Raw genomic sequence first — 16,597 nt, 5'->3', positions numbered from 1 at the left:
TGATAAATTCTTATCTCTGGTACATTCGTGGCCAATTTTTTAATACCCTCGTAACTTGTAACGACAAATAAAAATATTGGTACAGGCCAATTTTTTTTGGATAAAATCTTGTGTGAATTTACAAAAAATACGATTCTTCGTTTAATTTTTTCCCCTTATTGTCTTTACATATTTGGAGTTTAAACGCGTTATAAGTACGTTTTTTTTTTTAACATGATTACGTAGAATTCTTATTCTGAATAAATTATTTGTTTCCGCTTCATAACTGTTTCTAAATTACAGTGCATTTAATCTTGAAATGCACAGTAACATTTTATACTTTTTACGTTCTAAGGAATTTTCAGGATCGGTTAAAAATTAAATTACAGTAATGGTAATACTCAATATTAATGTCAGACGTGGATACTTCACTGTTTCGTATAATAATTTGTGATCTTGGCATCGATCAAGGTATTTAATATACAAAGCGTACAGATTAATAAGAATTTTAATTAATCCTTCTTCTATAGTATTCACCGTTCTTTTCGAGCTCGTACCATTTCAAATAGACTTTCGAATAGATTTCAAAGATTTGTCTGTTCAAATAAAACGCGATCTTTTTTATTTCCCTATCAGTCGTCCCGTTACTGTTCCGTTGTTTCCAACAGATTGCAGATTCGTTTAAAAAACATTTGTAACGAAAAACAAAACCACTCGCAGAAATGTTATTCAATATCGCATTTATAACTTTCATAGACATCCTCCTCTCATTGCTATCATTGTAAACAGATTGAAACTTCGTTTGCAAACACTCGCGATTAAAAAAAAAAAAAGAAGAATTAATCTTAAACAATTTTATCTTGTGTTCCATTTATAATTTTCATAATTGTCCTCCCGACGTTGTATCATTTTAAATGGCTTTTTTCTATCCATCTATGTTGCAGCGAGATCAACGGTCCTAATTACTAAATTGCACGATGTGTTCATACAAATTCACTTTTTATGAACGCGATGAAACGAAATGAAACCTAAGTAGAGATTTGTTTTCTCATCAAGTATAACGAGTTTTATACTTTGGATAGATTGCCTCGTTGTGAGAAGGTCTTAATCGTTTATAATTGCGATTAAGTAATTGCAATAAGTCATATTTTTAAGAAACGTTCTCACATGCTGTCACACACTCTAATTAGAAAAGGATCATGAAACATTCGGTTTATGATATTATTTGTTTGTAAATCTTCCTGCTTCCGGAAACTTTTTTAAATATGAAAATATTTATATACAAAATTAAATATTTTTTTCAATATCAACACTTCTTGCGTTTATGTTGTCCTAGTCAGAATTATATTATTTCGTGCATCCTGTTGCTTTTTATATGATAGTCCTCCCGTTGGCCGCGGCTTCGTTATCAAGCCTGAGGCCCTCGTCACTAGTGTAACTATCGACAATAAAGGTACCCCACGCGCGACCGGACGATGGAGAACTTCAACGCAGAACCGCTACCTCCCGCGAGCCCTCCCCGGGAGGGCGCCTCGAGCTCGGACTCGGATATTCAGACTCGACATATATATTATTATATATATTATATATACTATTATATCTATATAATATATGTATTTATATCTATAAATATATGTATAAATATATCTATTTAAAAAAATAAAGTTGACCTTCATATATCGCCAATAATATCGCGTGCGTAAAAAGAAACTAATTACATTTAATTCTTTTTTTACATTTATTTATTTTTTATTATTATTTTTTTCACAACTAATTACATTTAATTATTACATTTACATACATTTAACTATTATTACATACATTTACATACATTTAATTATTATTTTTTTCATAATTATATCTCGTTTGAAATATTTTTCGACATAATTAATTGTTTCAAAAACACATATTCCAGCCTTCTAAATGATTTATTTTGCGTATTATACGAATTATTCCATCTATAAATAAATTGTTCTCTATACACACAAACACGCACACAGTCTGTTAATTACACGAGTTAATTGTAACATTTTTCTCGATAAGTTGACAGAGCAAGGAAAATGAGCGACGGACATACCTACAAACTAATCTACTTCAATGCCCGTGGTCGTGCCGAACATATACGGTACATATTTGCATATACCGGCATCGAGTATACCGACGAGAGGATCCCCGAAGAACTCTGGCCTGAATACAAGGATTGTAAGCGTGAAGAATCGATTTTTACTTTCATCGTTCAACTCTCAGATATCTACCATTTACTCAAACTTTTCTGTATATAAAACTTTCGTTTCACGTGCAGGCTAAACTTACTTAAAGTAAAATTTCATACGGAATAAAGTCGAACTTTTCATTAAGTTTTGCTTCCGTAATATCGTGTTTATCGAATACCAACTTAATTCACTTACGATTCTCGAATTTTTGTGTTGCAATCTTTATTGTTTTCAATGAATCGAAGCATTTCGAATATTTTGAGAAAACCGTAAATAGGTGACTTAAAATAGGAATACAAAAATACTTCTACGTTTCTCGTTAATTTAAAAACTTTTTAGGACTTGTCGGAAAAAAAGGATAAAAAATTGAAATCAGTTCGGAAATGAACAAGAACACAGCTAAAAAGTCGAAAGAACAAAGCAGACATAAAATTCGATCTTCCGTTGCGACATTTCTATCGTAAATAGTATAATAAAAGTTTTACGCAGCATAGTCTTCGATATAATCTTATATGTCGCTTGCAGATAGAGAAACCAAAAATCAACGTAAATCTGTAAATCAATCCTGTCGGTGTAAAACACAAAATTACGTTCGCAAGAGACATTCGATTTATATTCCTTGCATTTCAATTTTCATTACAAGAACCGTGTACATTTTCTAATATTTTTTCCGTGTCTGGTATTATCTTTTATCCTTGATTTTAAAAACTTTAGGTTCTTCCCAACAGTCAAAAACACGCGATACCATGTCCATCGTAATCGTAAGAAAAGAAAAAAAGGAGAAAGAAGACATTTCTGTATTTCTTTACTAGGCCATGTTGATTAAAACCGAAATGATTTCGATTCATCTATTCACAAGAACGCAACGGCCTCGGAAGCTGTGTTGTGATTTCCTATCGATCGTTTCCCTCTACACAGTGTTCATATGAGCCATGTTTGTTCTTAGCAATGCCTTATAAAAAGCTGCCTGTGCTGGAGATAGACGGGAAACCGGTAGCGCAGAGTAACGCTGTGGCGCGATACTTGGCGAGGAAGTACGATCTAATGGGAAAGGACGAATGGGATGCGATGATATGCGACGAGCTCGTCGATACTCTTGGAGATTTGAAGCAAGGTGAGTAACTGATGAGATGACTTTGCATTTGTCTCACCACAGAGACAGACGTTCAAGAATTCATTGTGAAAAGACGAGTACAAACAAGATACGTATGTAGTATCGTGGACGAAAGGCCTGGGAAATATCGGGCGAACTATGAACAGTGTCGCGAGAGCCGAGGCGCCGTCGGGCCCATCAATGTGTCATCGGTCTTTTCAAGTGCATAGTTTCGTGGAAAAGACCTACGTGACCCTGGCTACGAGCGTCTGCAGAACACGTGTGCGGTGGGCCTAGGAAAAGGACAACAGAATGCGACAACGGCCAGAAAGGGGCAGTCGAGAAACAGAGTGCGAGTCGAGGAGCAGAGTGTGCGAGTCGAGGAGCAGAGTGCGAGCGGAGGAGCCGAGTGCGAGTTGAGCGGAGACGGAGGTTGCGAGTGGCGTTGCCGATAGAGTGTGAGATGACTTTGCATTTGTCTCACCACAGAGACAGACGTTCAAGAATTCATTGTGAAAAGACGAGTACAAACAAGATACGTATGTCTTTCCGTTAAGCGAATGTTACAGTTTGTTTGCAAAAGTCAGTTTTTAGATTATAGAATCGTAGATAGAATTTAGAGGATAGAAACTTTTAGTAGTCACTTTTAGTTTAGTAAAGTCTTATCGACAATAAGCAGACTACGTTATGATACAACGATTCCAACTGAAGATTTCTATCGACATCACGAATTCGATGGCTTCCAAATTTTCTTCTCTGCAATCTCAGACGCTCAACTCGAAAGAATCTTTTAGATCCGCCGACAAACACTCGACTCAGGTTATCTATTATCGTAATCTTCCTACGGGATTTTTTTTAACTGCGTTGCGTTAACGAATAACGGGATAACATCACGTTTCTCTCAACGCCTTTCAACGTTCTACAACTTTTATTCTTTGCAAATCCCTGTCTCTATATGATAAACGCTGGTTATCCGCGGAAGGAGCGAGGACAACAAAGTGTTACTCAATGATCAAAGACAGGAAGATCCTGGTACGCGATAACGTTACTAATTTCCAATTACGATATGTGTGATTACGTAACATCTGCTGTCTGCATAATGCGTTAACGATCCGCGCGTTGATCGCATAAATATAAATCGAAGGGAATGGAATCGCTCGAAACTCATGCAACTATCCGCAGGTGTTTAAAATCGTGTTTTTACACCGCCAACGTAACGTCACGCCAGTCGAATCGAAAAATTATTACTAGACAGAGAAGGTGAACAAAAAACGAGGTAAATAGGCTACCGATTGAATAATATCATAACGATCGTATCTCTGGTTTTTGCTCGTCTTTTATATTTGTTTCAAATGTATAAAATATAATCGTATCGATATCGTCCACGATTAAAGCCATCCATCCGCCATCGACGAGGAACGAACGATTATATTTTATCATTTATGCGAATCCTTCTCTTCTCTTCTTTCTCTATTTACGCCCCTCGCCTTGCTTCGTACCGCCGATGATTCACAATTCGATGCACCTGAACAGGTGGAACGTCGCAGATTTTTCCGTACGATAACAAACGTGTTTTTGATGGCCTGCTTTAAACCGTGACGATCGCCATGACGTGCATCAATTGTCGAATGATGTAGTGCGACGATACTCCTACGCAACTTTTTTTTACGCTGTTTTTTCCTCTATTTCTTCTTCCTGTGTGTTATCACATGATCATGAGATACCTGTATAGAAGATGCAAAGAGTCTGTGAAGAATTTACAGATATTTAAGATTATCGTAATGATTAAGCAAAAGCTAAGACGCAAAATATTGCTCAAGATGTAATTATGTAATATTTACTCAATTTCTAGAAGACTGTTTATATCTTGTTGTTATTCTTGATATGGAGATAAATATAGTATACTTTATTAAGACCTAGATAAAAGACTTTTTTCTCGTTTCTCTTCTCTTACTTAATCACTAAGAGTTATACAACGTTTATTCGATAATTCTGCTTCTCCTGACCTTTCCACAAATGGTTGTTTATATCTCGACATTCTTGGTACTTTTAATCAAATTTTAATAACAGTACTTTACTCGTCAGAAGTAAATAAAAAAGCTCTAAGTAGAAGCAAGGATTTACTTACCTTTCCTTTCTCGAATCTCAGTTAGCAATGTTGTTCCTCTTGAAAGATTCTCCAAGTTTCCAAGACAATTTCCACGCTGGTAACATTGTATATATTTCAAGTATCGTGAACCACAGGAACTTGTTGAGGCAATATTGAAGAAAGCAAAGAGAATGAAGAAATTGTAGGATCTATGAGAGGCTACTCCTTCTTTCACAACTTATTTTCTCTTCGTTTGGGGGGAAAAACACAAATGAACGTAACGGTTGGTTTCATATACGTTTCAGAAATCTGCTACTATCGCATGGAGGAGAATCCTGAAAAGAAGGAAGCGAGGAAGAATCAACTTTTGAACGAAACAATACCATTTTACTTGACTAAATTCAACCAGATTATTGGCAAAAATAAAGGATATATCATTCCTTCTACCGTAAGATTTTTTATCCAAATTTAATGTTAAAATTTTTAGTCTTTGTGCAAATTGAGCCATGTTGTCCATAAAAAATTATTGAAACTTTGTTGCGACAAGACAGCTTTAATTGTTGAGAGCAGAGTGTATCTTTAAAATTCACTCCTGTTAGTTTATGTACAAATGAATTTGCCAAGATTTTCAGCTTTTAGATAATTATTCATGTATCTTCCTCATCAAGTTTGATAGAAATTATTACTATCGTAATCAAAGCAAAGATTAAGATATGTAAAATCATTTCTCTGGATATGACACTCTTGTTTAATGAGTGATAAATGATACCATTCGAAATATCATATTTATATAATATATAATGATACTTACAAGTGTAATCACTTAAGTACAGATATCTGAATTTTTCTCACTGTCACTGACATAGATACGTATTATCGTTCCTTAGATTACTTGACCAGTTTATTTCTTTCATCACTGTGTTATTATATAATAATAATAAATAGTCACATTAAATTAATTTAGTATGATTATGTTGTTTAATAATACGTGTTTCATTGCAAAATATTTAGCGATTGAAGGGCTCATAGGAAACATGAAAGTGAAAGAATACTAGAATCTAGAGTTTACGATTTCAATTTCTTTAACGAGATATTTATCATATTACACAATTCCTGTAAATGTATTTGTAATTATATCGCCGAAGAATTGTATTTAATTAAGCTATGAAGTTGTGGAATCGTGAGAAGGATTATTTTTATAGAACTGTCTAATTTCCATTCGACATTGATTCAGGATACACATTACTCTTTTTTACATAATACCAGTTTTGTCATTTTTAATTAACAAATACCTCCAAAGGTTGAAGTTTCTAAAATTATCCATTAAATTCTGACAATAAAATAAAAATCCAAATTCTTCCTAAAAAGCTAGTGATCTTTAGTTAAGAGTTCGATTTTTCACATTTTTCAAGGTAAATTAAAAAAATTGTTTAATAGAGGAGGTACAAAATAAATGTATACAAACCTTTTTTCAGACGACATGGGCGGACTTCGTATTTACAGCGGCCCTTGAAAATTACGAGTATATGTTTGGGGCATCAGCTTTAGATAAATATCCAGCTCTTCGAGCATTGAAGAGAAGGATTCATAGTATACCGGCCATTTCTGATTGGCTGATTAGGCGCCCATTCACCAACAGTTAAAAAGCTAAAAACGTGTGGAAAAAAGATGATCAGTACACCAGTATATATATATATGTACGCTGGCATCGCTATGTTGGTAAATGTTCGATGTTATACGTGTCGTAAAATGTAACAGTTCTATTTAAAAAAAAAAATTTCGTTTCTATGAGTACGTTAAAAGTTTAACTATAAAAAGTCTCATCTGAGCTGTGCTCCTTTATGGAAGGTATTATTGTGTTTGAAAGAACACAATATATAATAAATGTATGTATGTTGTATAATAAATGTATGTTCTTTCGAAAAAAGTTCGAAAATTTTCTTTCTTTTATTCGTACTTAACTTTTTAATAAAATGCACGATTAATTCTTGTGTCTCGTTTAAACAGCTTTTGGTCTATCGTTATTTCGAATTATTTGAACATCGTGTGAATTTACTATTTAATTTTACAATATCATTTACTATATAATTTTACAATTATAATTTTACAATATCAATAATTTACAATAAGTGAGGGAAAAATCATTGAATGTTATATCTAGATGTCTATATACTATTTTAAACAATACTTAACTCGAGATACTCGTTTCGTCTCTTCATGATACTTACTGGCAATACCGAGTACAAATATGATGTTCTTTGAAAATAAAAAATGGATTTGAAAACGTTAATGCACGTAAATTAAATTTGGTTTGGACATATATGACACAATTTGTATGGACAATGAAGAGTACGAATCTACGAATTTCGAGGTAAAAGTATTGATATATGTATCGATATTTCTGGTCGTTACAATATCTCTAATCAATACAAAGTTCTAACTGAATGTTAGAATGTTAAACGTTAAAACGTTTAAAACGTTAAAATGTAATAATAAAGTATAAAGTATAATAAAGTATAAAGTATAATAAAGTATAAAGTATAATAAAGTATAAAGTATAATAAAGTATAAAGTATAATTTCGTCTGTGGTATAATCTTTCTATTCCATTTTGTTACGTCGCACCGCGATCAATATGGCAACCAGATGTCACCGAATACTCGCAGCGTATCCTCTATAGTTTCAAGTACCTTCCATAAATCTCATAGATTTCCTAGAAAAGGTCCTTCAAACCAAACAAACGTCTGTTTCCGAAGAATTTCTAAAGACTATTGTCTACCCCGACTGGACAAGGGAAAGTTAGTTTTTCTCACGTATGCTGCAACTTTCCTCCCACTAACCACTTTCTCTCGAGGGCGGTTAAGACCCTTCGTTAACCAATTAACAACGAAGCCACTTCCTTCACTCTCCTAACTAAAATCGTCACCTACAAATCCGATGGTCCCGTGCGCTAGACACACCCATCCTTAGCTTTCCTCCGAGACAGCATCGTCTCCCAAGACAGTTCTGATTTCACATCCTTCGAACGGTCAATATCCTTCCACCGGGTAGGACACACCCGCAGATCAGTCACTCATTCATCTCGTACATATTCTCAACGCGAGAATTGATTGTAATTTCAACAAATAAATAAAAAAAAAAATCTCGTACATACGCACCAGCGTAACTGCCTTCGTTATAAGTTGTTGGAATAAACGGTGAAATATAACTTACTATACTGTGTCATATTCATTTAACCACCTCTTATCTTAACCGAAACAGGGGAACGACTACTTCGCGGCGTCGATTCACCGAATCGTAGCGAGAATTTACGCCTCTCGCTACTGCGACTGCGTCTCTCCGCGAACGGTCGTAACACATTGATCGACAGAAGTACTAAACTCTAATAACATAAATTTATATATTTTCTATTTCCCAGCCACCAGTTTTATAGATTTTTCTATCTTCTGTACTACTTTTATCCCTTTTATTTTTTCTTACATGAGATTATTGTAAATTTAATATCATTTGTTCGCAATATTTGTTATTTATCTTTCCTTGAATTTGAAATTTCGCGCTTCAATGTTGTGTGTTGTTCGACGTTTTATCGAACGATGTTTATCGAACTAGTTTATGAATACATACATAATCATTAAAGAATCTATAAACCTTACTAGTTTGTTTTTACTAAGTTTTGTTACAGAAAACATGTTCTCATAAGTTTTCAACTTTAATTTATGGAAATTTATTAACCTTAAACTATAAAAACATTCAATGAGTCTTTCCGGATGTTTTTATGTAGTCATAATTTCACAATCAGCACAGCTCCACCAATAGGATAAGAGTTACATGGAAGCAACAGAGGGGAAGAAGAACATATAGAGATCTAAAGGTTATTTTTGTCTCATTCAAGTTTCTGTTAACCGGCTTGGAAATTTCCTGTGCTTGTTTCGACTTTGAAATCTTAAAAAAAAAAATTGTAAGTAAATAGTATATATATAGTATATATATCCTAAATCAAAGTTTCTCTTTATAAATAATAAACCGTTTAAAAACTATATTTTGTATGTTTTTTCCTTATTCATAATTAAATAATAAATATGAAATACTTCTACAGAAAGCCGACATCCTTCAATTAACCGAACAGCAGATGATTTAAAAATTAGTAGTTGAAAGAAATAAATGTTATTACATGTTCATAATTTATCGATAAATTTAAGTATACAATTAGAAAATGTTTCTTCTTTATTGATAACTAAATAATACAGATAAGATACAAGATACTTGTACGAAAAGTCGGCGCGTCGTTCAATTAACGGAACAGCAGAGGATTTGAAAATTAGTAGTTGAAAGAAATAAATGTTATCATATGTTCATAATTGATCGATAAATTTAAGTATGCAATTAGAAAATGTTTCTTAAGTTTGGAAGAATATATAATCATGCTGAATGTTTTGTAGTTACGAAAGTTGTATACAAACATACATTGTACATACGACTAGTAATGGTACTAAATTACTGTTAGAGGGTCTTGGGTGTATAGAACCATATGGTTAAATTAATACTAGAGATAACGAATCGTGCGAATGTAATTAATATTTTGAAATGCGTTGTTTGCATTAATTGATGGTTTTCTTATAAACTTTTTTATAAACAATTTCATTGCTATAGAAAAAAGATAAATGCCGGTAATATGTCTATCCTACTTAAATAGAAAGTGCAATATTTTGTTATAATATTTGGCGCAAGTTTATACATTATTACATCCAAAAATAATATTCTTTTTATATCTAAGCTATATTAAAATATAAAGATACAAATAGCTATGCGAGTAGTTAGTAGTTGATGCTTTTTACTTAAATTGTCTTGTACTTCATAATTTGTAATAATATAATTCTTGTCATCAATGATTCTTTGTTTTTACTTTGTATATATTATACTTCCAGGAAGATGCCGCTCTATAAATTGACTTACTTCCCAGTTACGGCATTGGCAGAACCAATCCGTTCTTCTTCAGCTATGCTAGTATTCCATTTGAAGATGAACGTATCAAAAAGGACGTCTGGCCAGAAATAAAGCCCTGTAAGCTTAAAATTTAAAGAAATTCTGTTTCTTAAATCTCATCTTTCCTAATTTAACTAAAGTAGCTAAATAAAGTAGAACACAATTATGCAGAGTATAACAGAGATTATTGTTTACTCTCCATTGCTCTATAAGATATGTGGGAGAACAATAGGTATTGTTAAGGAGACAATGCCCTTTGTTTGCTGATAAATTATCAATAAATTAAATTATATCTTTCCAAAACAGATAACAGGAAGCTAGATATTTAAGAAGCATCATAATCTGTTTGTTCGATAGAATCTTTGATTCTATTAGTTGTATGTTTTTAGTGACTCCTTATGGCCAGCTTCCTATGCTCGTAGCTGATAGAAGGAAGGTTGCTCGGTCTACAGCTATTTGCCGTTACTTAGCCAAACAATATGACTTAGCTGGAAAGACTGACTGGGCAAATCTTCATATTGATGCCACTGTTGATACTATTCATGATATTCGTCATAGTGAGTATCCAGTGCTGTTTTGCATAAATCTTATGAGAATCTTGATAACAGATAGCACATATCTGTTCAGGTATTTATTAGTTGAAATCCGATTTAATATTTGATTTAATCGAACGATACACGTATGTCAACAATACAAGACAAAGGATTAAAAAGGATTGTAATTCTATCTTCAGTATCATTTAAATTTCGCACAACACTGTATTCAAATTAGTATAACATTAGCGAATAGTATTTAACTGAAAACAAATTTTCAGAAATTGCCGCCTTCCACTATGAGGAGGACGAGAAGGTCAAAGCTGCAAAACGCAAGGCTGCTGAAGAGACGCTGCTGTTCATTTTAGAACGTTTGGACCAGCAAGTGAAGGAAAATGACGGCTACTTCTACGATGGTACTCTCTCTTGGGCTGATTTAACATTCGTTGCTCTGCTCGATTATTTGAACTTTATGTACAAGTCTGATCTGATCGAGAATTACGAGAATCTGAAGCTGCTGGAGAAAAAGGTCCTCCTCCTTCCCAAGATCAAAAACTGGATTGAGAGACGCCCAGTTAGCGAATTTTAAACTTCACGATTGCTTATGGTTTTATAAGCGTTTAAAGATTGCGGTCTTAGTGTGTTGAGAGAATGAAGAACGAATCGTGTTGATGGAAGTTTGTATGGAATATACTGATTGCTTTTAACATTCATTAGTTCCAGTTATTACCGATATTTTTGTCATTTAGTTAGGGTTTTCCCTTTAGATTACGTTGTGATAGAGAACTATTATTTGTGTATTCCTGTTAGAATTTAATCTTGGAATTAGGATTAATATTCTGTGGAAGACACAATGTTTATGTTGAAATAATATAATGTGATATTTATTAAACAATTATTTCGAGAGTTATAAATGTGCGTTCTGGAATGTAGACAGTTGGCTAGTTATTCACAGACTGACTGCCTTAGTGACCTGTGGCGCTTGTAAAGATTTTGAACTCCCACTCTCTATAATGAGTGTGACCTGAGTAGATGTCTGTGTAACGTCACGTGCCACGGAACCTTCTAGCAGCTTCTCGATACAAAGCGCTACGCTGTCAAGGCGCGACACCGACGTGCCCAATGTTCCATCCATATCCTTATGTTTCTTCCGCCGAGTTCTCGGAAGAGCATGCACGCGCCAGCCGCCGCGGTACATCTAACGAACGTACGCTAGTGGGGATGGCGCTGGGCAACGAATGGAAGAATCTGTACGATCAAACACTCTATCCGCATGCGACTGATATCGTTGTATTCCAACAATTCCTACAGAAACATACGAACTATATAAACTGTTGACACGATGTTGTGCTTTTGTATTATAGAGATAATAATAAAACCATCAAACAATCATTAATTATGTTTTTTATTATATTCATTAAGAATTGAAGATTACCTCCTTGGTGATCTTGATAATATCGTATTTTACAAATGTTGAACAAAAAAAAATGTATGATTATTTTATTCAATACGTTATGAGGGTTGCTTTAAAAAAAATACGAGTTACATATTTCTTTGAAAAAAGTATGATTTTTGTCGATACAATAATGTTCTTCTGTTATCGCTTTAAAGTTGAGTACATCGTTGATTACACGAGAGAACTCGCCTACAGCAAATAAGATACGACCGTGTGTAAAGTAATTAATCTGTTTGCTCGTTGCTAGCTACACATAAGGCTTGCGTAAAAAAAGATATGCATTTCAGTTCAGGCGGAGAATTATGTAGGAAGTCATTTTGTCGATCAATAACTTAGTTAATAAAAGATCAAATTTTCATGTACATAAATGTAAGTAACGTTCAAGTATTAATCATTACATACAATTTTTGTATAATTCGATATCTTGGTCACTTACATCTTACAAATGATATATAGATAATATTTATGAGATACATTGGAGCTATCTTTTAGTTAACGCCATTTTTTCTTGTTTTCTCTGTACTTTTACTATTCTTCCAAAAATATCAAAGGATCGATGACTTCAAATTAAACTAGAATTGCTTCGGTATATTGTCAATCAATGGCTATTTGTATTCACATCTATATCGAAGGAAAACCGATTGCAAAATTAATTACCCTTGCAACTCCGCAATCTGAAACTATGTGTGATCGACCTTGAAGATGACAAATCTCAATGTTTGAAGTAGTACAAAAAGATGATAATTTAATTTCGCTTTATCAAACTGTATAAAATTTGTATACACATACAGAAAAAAAACGGAGTTCAAACATTAATCAACATGAATTATCGGTTATTATTGCTGAGTAATTATTAGGATTAGAGTTTTGGAGTATCGATCGTATCGAGTTTTAACTATCGGTTTCCGCAATTTATTGTTTTTCTAAATTATGTCTAAATGGTATCAGTTTTTGAATATTTTATAGTTTACACTCCAACATACTGACGTAAGCTATCGAAAATAATTGTAAATTATGCAATATCATTTTTTTTATATTTCATAATCTAAATTTCAATCTATTTTTTGTATTTAACATCCCTTTTTTATTGTTCGTGTTCCGTCTTGTACGTTCTTCAAAAGATCTTAATTCTTTTTTGGATAAAATCTTGTGTGAATTTACAAAAAATACGATTCTTCGTTTAATTTTTTCCCCTTACTGTCTTTACATATTTGGAGTTTAAACGCGTTATAAGTACGTTTTTTTTTTAACATGATTACGTAGAATTCTTATTCTGAATAAATTATTTGTTTCCGCTTCATAACTGTTTCTAAATTACAGTGCATTTAATCTTGAAATGCACAGTAACATTTTATACTTTTTACGTTCTAAGGAATTTTCAGGATCGGTTAAAAATTAAATTACAGTAATGGTAATACTCAATATTAATGTCAGACGTGGATACTTCACTGTTTCGTATAATAATTTGTTATCTTGGCATCGATCAAGGTATTTAATATACAAAGCGTACAGATTAATAAGAATTTTAATTAATCCTTCTTCTATAGTACCGTTCTTTTCGAGCTCGTACCATTTCAAATAGACTTTCGAATAGATTTCAAAGATTTGTCTGTTCAAATAAAACGCGATCTTTTTTATTTCCCTATCAGTCGTCCCGTTACTGTTCCGTTGTTTCCAACAGATTGCAGATTCGTTTAAAAAACATTTGTAACGAAAAACAAACCCACTCGCAGAAATGTTATTCAATATCGCATTTATAACTTTCATAGACATCCTCCTCTCATTGCTATCATTGTAAACAGATTGAAACTTCGTTTGCAAACACTCGCGATTAAAAAAAAAAAAAAAGAAGAATTAATCTTAAACAATTTTATCTTGTGTTCCATTTATAATTTTCATAATTGTCTTCCCGACGTTGTATCATTTTAAATGGCTTTTTTCTATCCATCTATGTTGCAGCGAGATCAACGGTCCTAATTACTAAATTGCACGATGTGTTCATACAAATTCACTTTTTATGAACGCGATGAAACGAAATGAAACCTAAGTAGAGATTTGTTTTCTCATCAAGTATAACGAGTTTTATACTTTGGATAGATTGCCTCGTTGCGAGAAGGTCTTAATCGTTTATAATTGCGATTAAGTAATTGCAATAAGTCATATTTTTAAGAAACGTTCTCACATGCTGTCACACACTCTAATTAGAAAAGGATCATGAAACATTCGGTTTATGATATTATTTGTTTGTAAATCTTCCTGCTTCCGGAAACTTTTCTAAATATGAAAATATTTATATACAAAATTAAATATTTTTTTCAATATCAACACTTCTTGCGTTTATGTTGTCCTAGTCAGAATTATATTATTTCGTGTATCCTGTTGCTTTTTATATGATAGTCCTCCCGTTGGCCGCGGCTTCGTTATCAAGCCTGAGGCCCTCGTCACTAGTGTAACTATCGACAATAAAGGTACCCCACGCGCGACCGGACGATGGAGAACTTCAACGCAGAACCGCTACCTCCCGCGAGCCCTCCCCGGGAGGGCGCCTCGAGCTCGGACTCGGATATTCAGACTCGACATATATATTATTATATATATTATATATACTATTATATCTATATAATATATGTATTTATATCTATAAATATATGTATAAATATATCTATTTAAAAAAATAAAGTTGACCTTCATATATCACCAACAATATCGCGTGCGTAAAAAGAAACTAATTACATTTAATTCTTTTTTTACATTTATTTATTTTTTATTATTATTTTTTTCACAACTAATTACATTTAATTATTACATTTACATACATTTAACTATTATTACATACATTTACATACATTTAATTATTATTTTTTTCATAATTATATCTCGTTTGAAATATTTTTCGACATAATTAATTGTTTCAAAAACACATATTCCAGCCTTCTAAATGATTTATTTTGCGTATTATACGAATTATTCCATCTATAAATAAATTGTTCTCTATACACACAAACACGCACACAGTCTGTTAATTACACGAGTTAATTGTAACATTTTTCTCGATAAGTTGACAGAGCAAGGAAAATGAGCGACGGACATACCTACAAACTAATCTACTTCAATGCCCGTGGTCGTGCCGAACATATACGGTACATATTTGCATATACTGGCATCGAGTATACCGACGAGAGGATCCCCGAAGAACTCTGGCCTGAATACAAGGATTGTAAGCGTGAAGAATCGATTTTTACTTTCATCGTTCAACTCTCAGATATCTACCATTTACTCAAACTTTTCTGTATATAAAACTTTCGTTTCACGTGCAGGCTAAACTTACTTAAAGTAAAATTTCATACGGAATAAAGTCGAACTTTTCATTAAGTTTTGCTTCCGTAATATCGTGTTTATCGAATACCAACTTAATTCACTTACGATTCTCGAATTTTTGTGTTGCAATCTTTATTGTTTTCAATGAATCGAAGCATTTCGAATATTTTGAGAAAACCGTAAATAGGTGACTTAAAATAGGAATACAAAAATACTTCTACGTTTCTCGTTAATTTAAAAACTTTTTAGGACTTGTCGGAAAAAAAGGATAAAAAATTGAAATCAGTTCGGAAATGAACAAGAACACAGCTAAAAAGTCGAAAGAACAAAGCAGACATAAAATTCGATCTTCCGTTGCGACATTTCTATCGTAAATAGTATAATAAAAGTTTTACGCAGCATAGTCTTCGATATAATCTTATATGTCGCTTGCAGATAGAGAAACCAAAAATCAACGTAAATCTGTAAATCAATCCTGTCGGTGTAAAACACAAAATTACGTTCGCAAGAGACATTCGATTTATATTCCTTGCATTTCAATTTTCATTACAAGAACCGTGTACATTTTCTAATATTTTTTCCGTGTCTGGTATTATCTTTTATCCTTGATTTTAAAAACTTTAGGTTCTTCCCAAGAATCAAAAACACGCGATACCATGTCCATCGTAATCGTAAGAAAAGAAAAAAAGGAGAAAGAAGACATTTCTGTATTTCTTTACTAGGCCATGTTGATTAAAACCGAAATGATTTCGATTCATCTATTCACAAGAACGCAACGGCCTCGGAAGCTCTGTTGTGATTTCCTATCGATCGTTTCCCTCTACACAGTGTTCATATGAGCCATGTTTGTTCTTAGCAATGCCTTATAAAAAGCTGCCTGTGCTGGTGTCACGGTGGTCGTGAGAACGCAACGAAAGGATGGTTATGTCTCACA

At 33.1% G+C, this 16,597-nt stretch overlaps 2 protein-coding genes and 1 long non-coding RNA gene across 7 annotated transcripts; 2 read left to right on the top strand and 1 right to left on the bottom strand.

The window, feature by feature from the left end:
- Positions 1 to 4,603: 4,603 nt before the first annotated feature.
- Positions 4,604 to 9,005, bottom strand: LOC117164962 (uncharacterized). Of its 5 annotated transcripts, none has more exons than XR_013061142.1 (6): positions 8,064 to 9,005; positions 6,840 to 7,021; positions 6,186 to 6,290; positions 5,414 to 5,709; positions 5,127 to 5,331; positions 4,604 to 5,031 (listed from the first exon to the last, which is right to left on the bottom strand). It is a non-coding gene; the product is annotated as an uncharacterized LOC117164962 (long non-coding RNA). The 5 variants fall into 5 exon arrangements; XR_013061143.1 differs by having other exon boundaries at positions 4,604 to 5,009; XR_013061144.1 differs by having other exon boundaries at positions 8,532 to 9,004.
- On the top strand, positions 5,646 to 7,310 carry LOC143304481 (glutathione S-transferase-like). Its single transcript, XM_076626969.1, has 2 exons — positions 5,646 to 5,822; positions 6,850 to 7,310. Exons 1-2 carry the CDS (start codon positions 5,646 to 5,648, stop codon positions 7,015 to 7,017), a joined length of 345 nt encoding a protein of 114 aa, XP_076483084.1. The 3' UTR covers positions 7,018 to 7,310.
- A 171-nt stretch (positions 9,006 to 9,176) lies between the features above and the next one.
- Positions 9,177 to 12,285, top strand: LOC143304493 (glutathione S-transferase-like). Its single transcript, XM_076626973.1, has 4 exons — positions 9,177 to 9,331; positions 10,299 to 10,434; positions 10,746 to 10,913; positions 11,171 to 12,285. Exons 3-4 carry the CDS (start codon positions 10,769 to 10,771, stop codon positions 11,476 to 11,478), a joined length of 453 nt encoding a protein of 150 aa, XP_076483088.1. The 5' UTR covers positions 9,177 to 9,331; positions 10,299 to 10,434; positions 10,746 to 10,768; the 3' UTR covers positions 11,479 to 12,285.
- The last annotated feature ends 4,312 nt before the right edge of the window (positions 12,286 to 16,597 follow it).

The sequence above is a fragment of the Bombus vancouverensis genome, unplaced genomic scaffold (genome assembly GCF_051014615.1).
Source record: "Bombus vancouverensis nearcticus unplaced genomic scaffold, iyBomVanc1_principal scaffold0037, whole genome shotgun sequence".
NCBI lineage: Eukaryota > Metazoa > Arthropoda > Insecta > Hymenoptera > Apidae > Bombus > Bombus vancouverensis.
Note: the sequence above shows the minus strand (reverse complement) of the source record. Positions and strands in the feature narration are given on the sequence as shown.

Excerpts from the sequence above, each read along its gene's own strand:
- LOC143304481 (XM_076626969.1), top strand. The coding sequence starts at position 5,646 with ATGAACGTAACGGTTGGTTTCATATACGTTTCAGAAATCTGCTACTAT. Across the intron at positions 5,823-6,849 it reads GATATATCATTCCTTCTACC|ACGACATGGGCGGACTTCGT; the intron begins GTAAGATTTTTT and ends ACCTTTTTTCAG.
- LOC143304493 (XM_076626973.1), top strand. The coding sequence starts at position 10,769 with ATGCTCGTAGCTGATAGAAGGAAGGTTGCTCGGTCTACAGCTATTTGC. Across the intron at positions 10,914-11,170 it reads TATTCATGATATTCGTCATA|AAATTGCCGCCTTCCACTAT; the intron begins GTGAGTATCCAG and ends ACAAATTTTCAG.